Genomic DNA, 868 nt, shown 5'->3' with positions numbered 1-868 from the left:
AGATTTTTTACTATAAGAAAAAAATCTTTTTTTTAATTTAATTTAATAAATATTTTTTTTTAAATTAAAAGAAAACAAAAATTTCACAACTAACCTCTGAGTCGGAATCAGATGCAGCTGCAGCACAACCATATAACTTCTTATTACCTAAGAAAGAAAGAAAAAAGTAGGAGAAAAATAACATAAGAAAGAAAGAAAATGTCATGCTCCAGTGTTGGCTTTGGCATGATTTCCATGGCTGGTTGCCCTTCTTAATGCCAACCATTTTACAAAGTGTATACTAGGTGCCTTCTTTTTTTTTTTTTGCCACCTGCACAACAGGTTTCCACGTACCTCACAAGACTAAGGCCTTCATTGGGTGAGAGGGGCTACAGCAAAGAAGGACATAGCTTTATGTTAGGTAACGAAAGGTTAGGCAGTGGTTCTCAACCAGGGTCCATATGGCCCTTGGGGGACTATGTCAGGCTTTGTTGTTAAAATTTATGTGCAACAAATTGGTTATACTTATACAATACGCAAAATATTTTAATTTTTCTCATACACTTCCTAATGATAATTAATTATAAAAATACAGTAGGAATCTTTCTATAAATATACACTGAATGACTAAGGAGGTCCAGTAGAGTATATATATATATCATCATCATCGTTTAACGTCCGCTTTCCATGCTAGCATGGGTTGGACGATTTGACTGAGGACTGGTGAAACCGGATGGCAACACCAGGCTCCAGTCTGATTTGGCAGAGTTTCTACAGCTGGATGCCCTTCCTAACGCCAACCACTCAGAGAGTGTAGTGGGTGCTTTTACGTGTCACCCGCACGAAAACGGCCACGCTCGAAATGGTGTCTTTTATGTGCCACCCGCAC

General features: G+C 38.1%; 1 protein-coding gene across 1 annotated transcript in view; it reads right to left on the bottom strand.

The window, feature by feature from the left end:
• Positions 1-868, bottom strand: part of LOC106879097 (G patch domain-containing protein 1) — a 25394-nt gene that overhangs the window by 12150 nt on the left and 12376 nt on the right. Inside the window, exon 6 of the mRNA XM_014928532.2 lies at positions 95-147. Coding sequence (XP_014784018.2) covers positions 95-147 — 53 coding nt within the window. The remainder of the gene's footprint in view (positions 1-94; positions 148-868) is intronic.

Source organism: Octopus bimaculoides, chromosome 20 (assembly GCF_001194135.2).
Source record: "Octopus bimaculoides isolate UCB-OBI-ISO-001 chromosome 20, ASM119413v2, whole genome shotgun sequence".
NCBI classification, from domain to species: domain Eukaryota; kingdom Metazoa; phylum Mollusca; class Cephalopoda; order Octopoda; family Octopodidae; genus Octopus; species Octopus bimaculoides.
The sequence above is the reverse complement of the archived record's forward strand: the minus strand, read 5'-3'. Positions and strand labels throughout refer to the sequence as shown.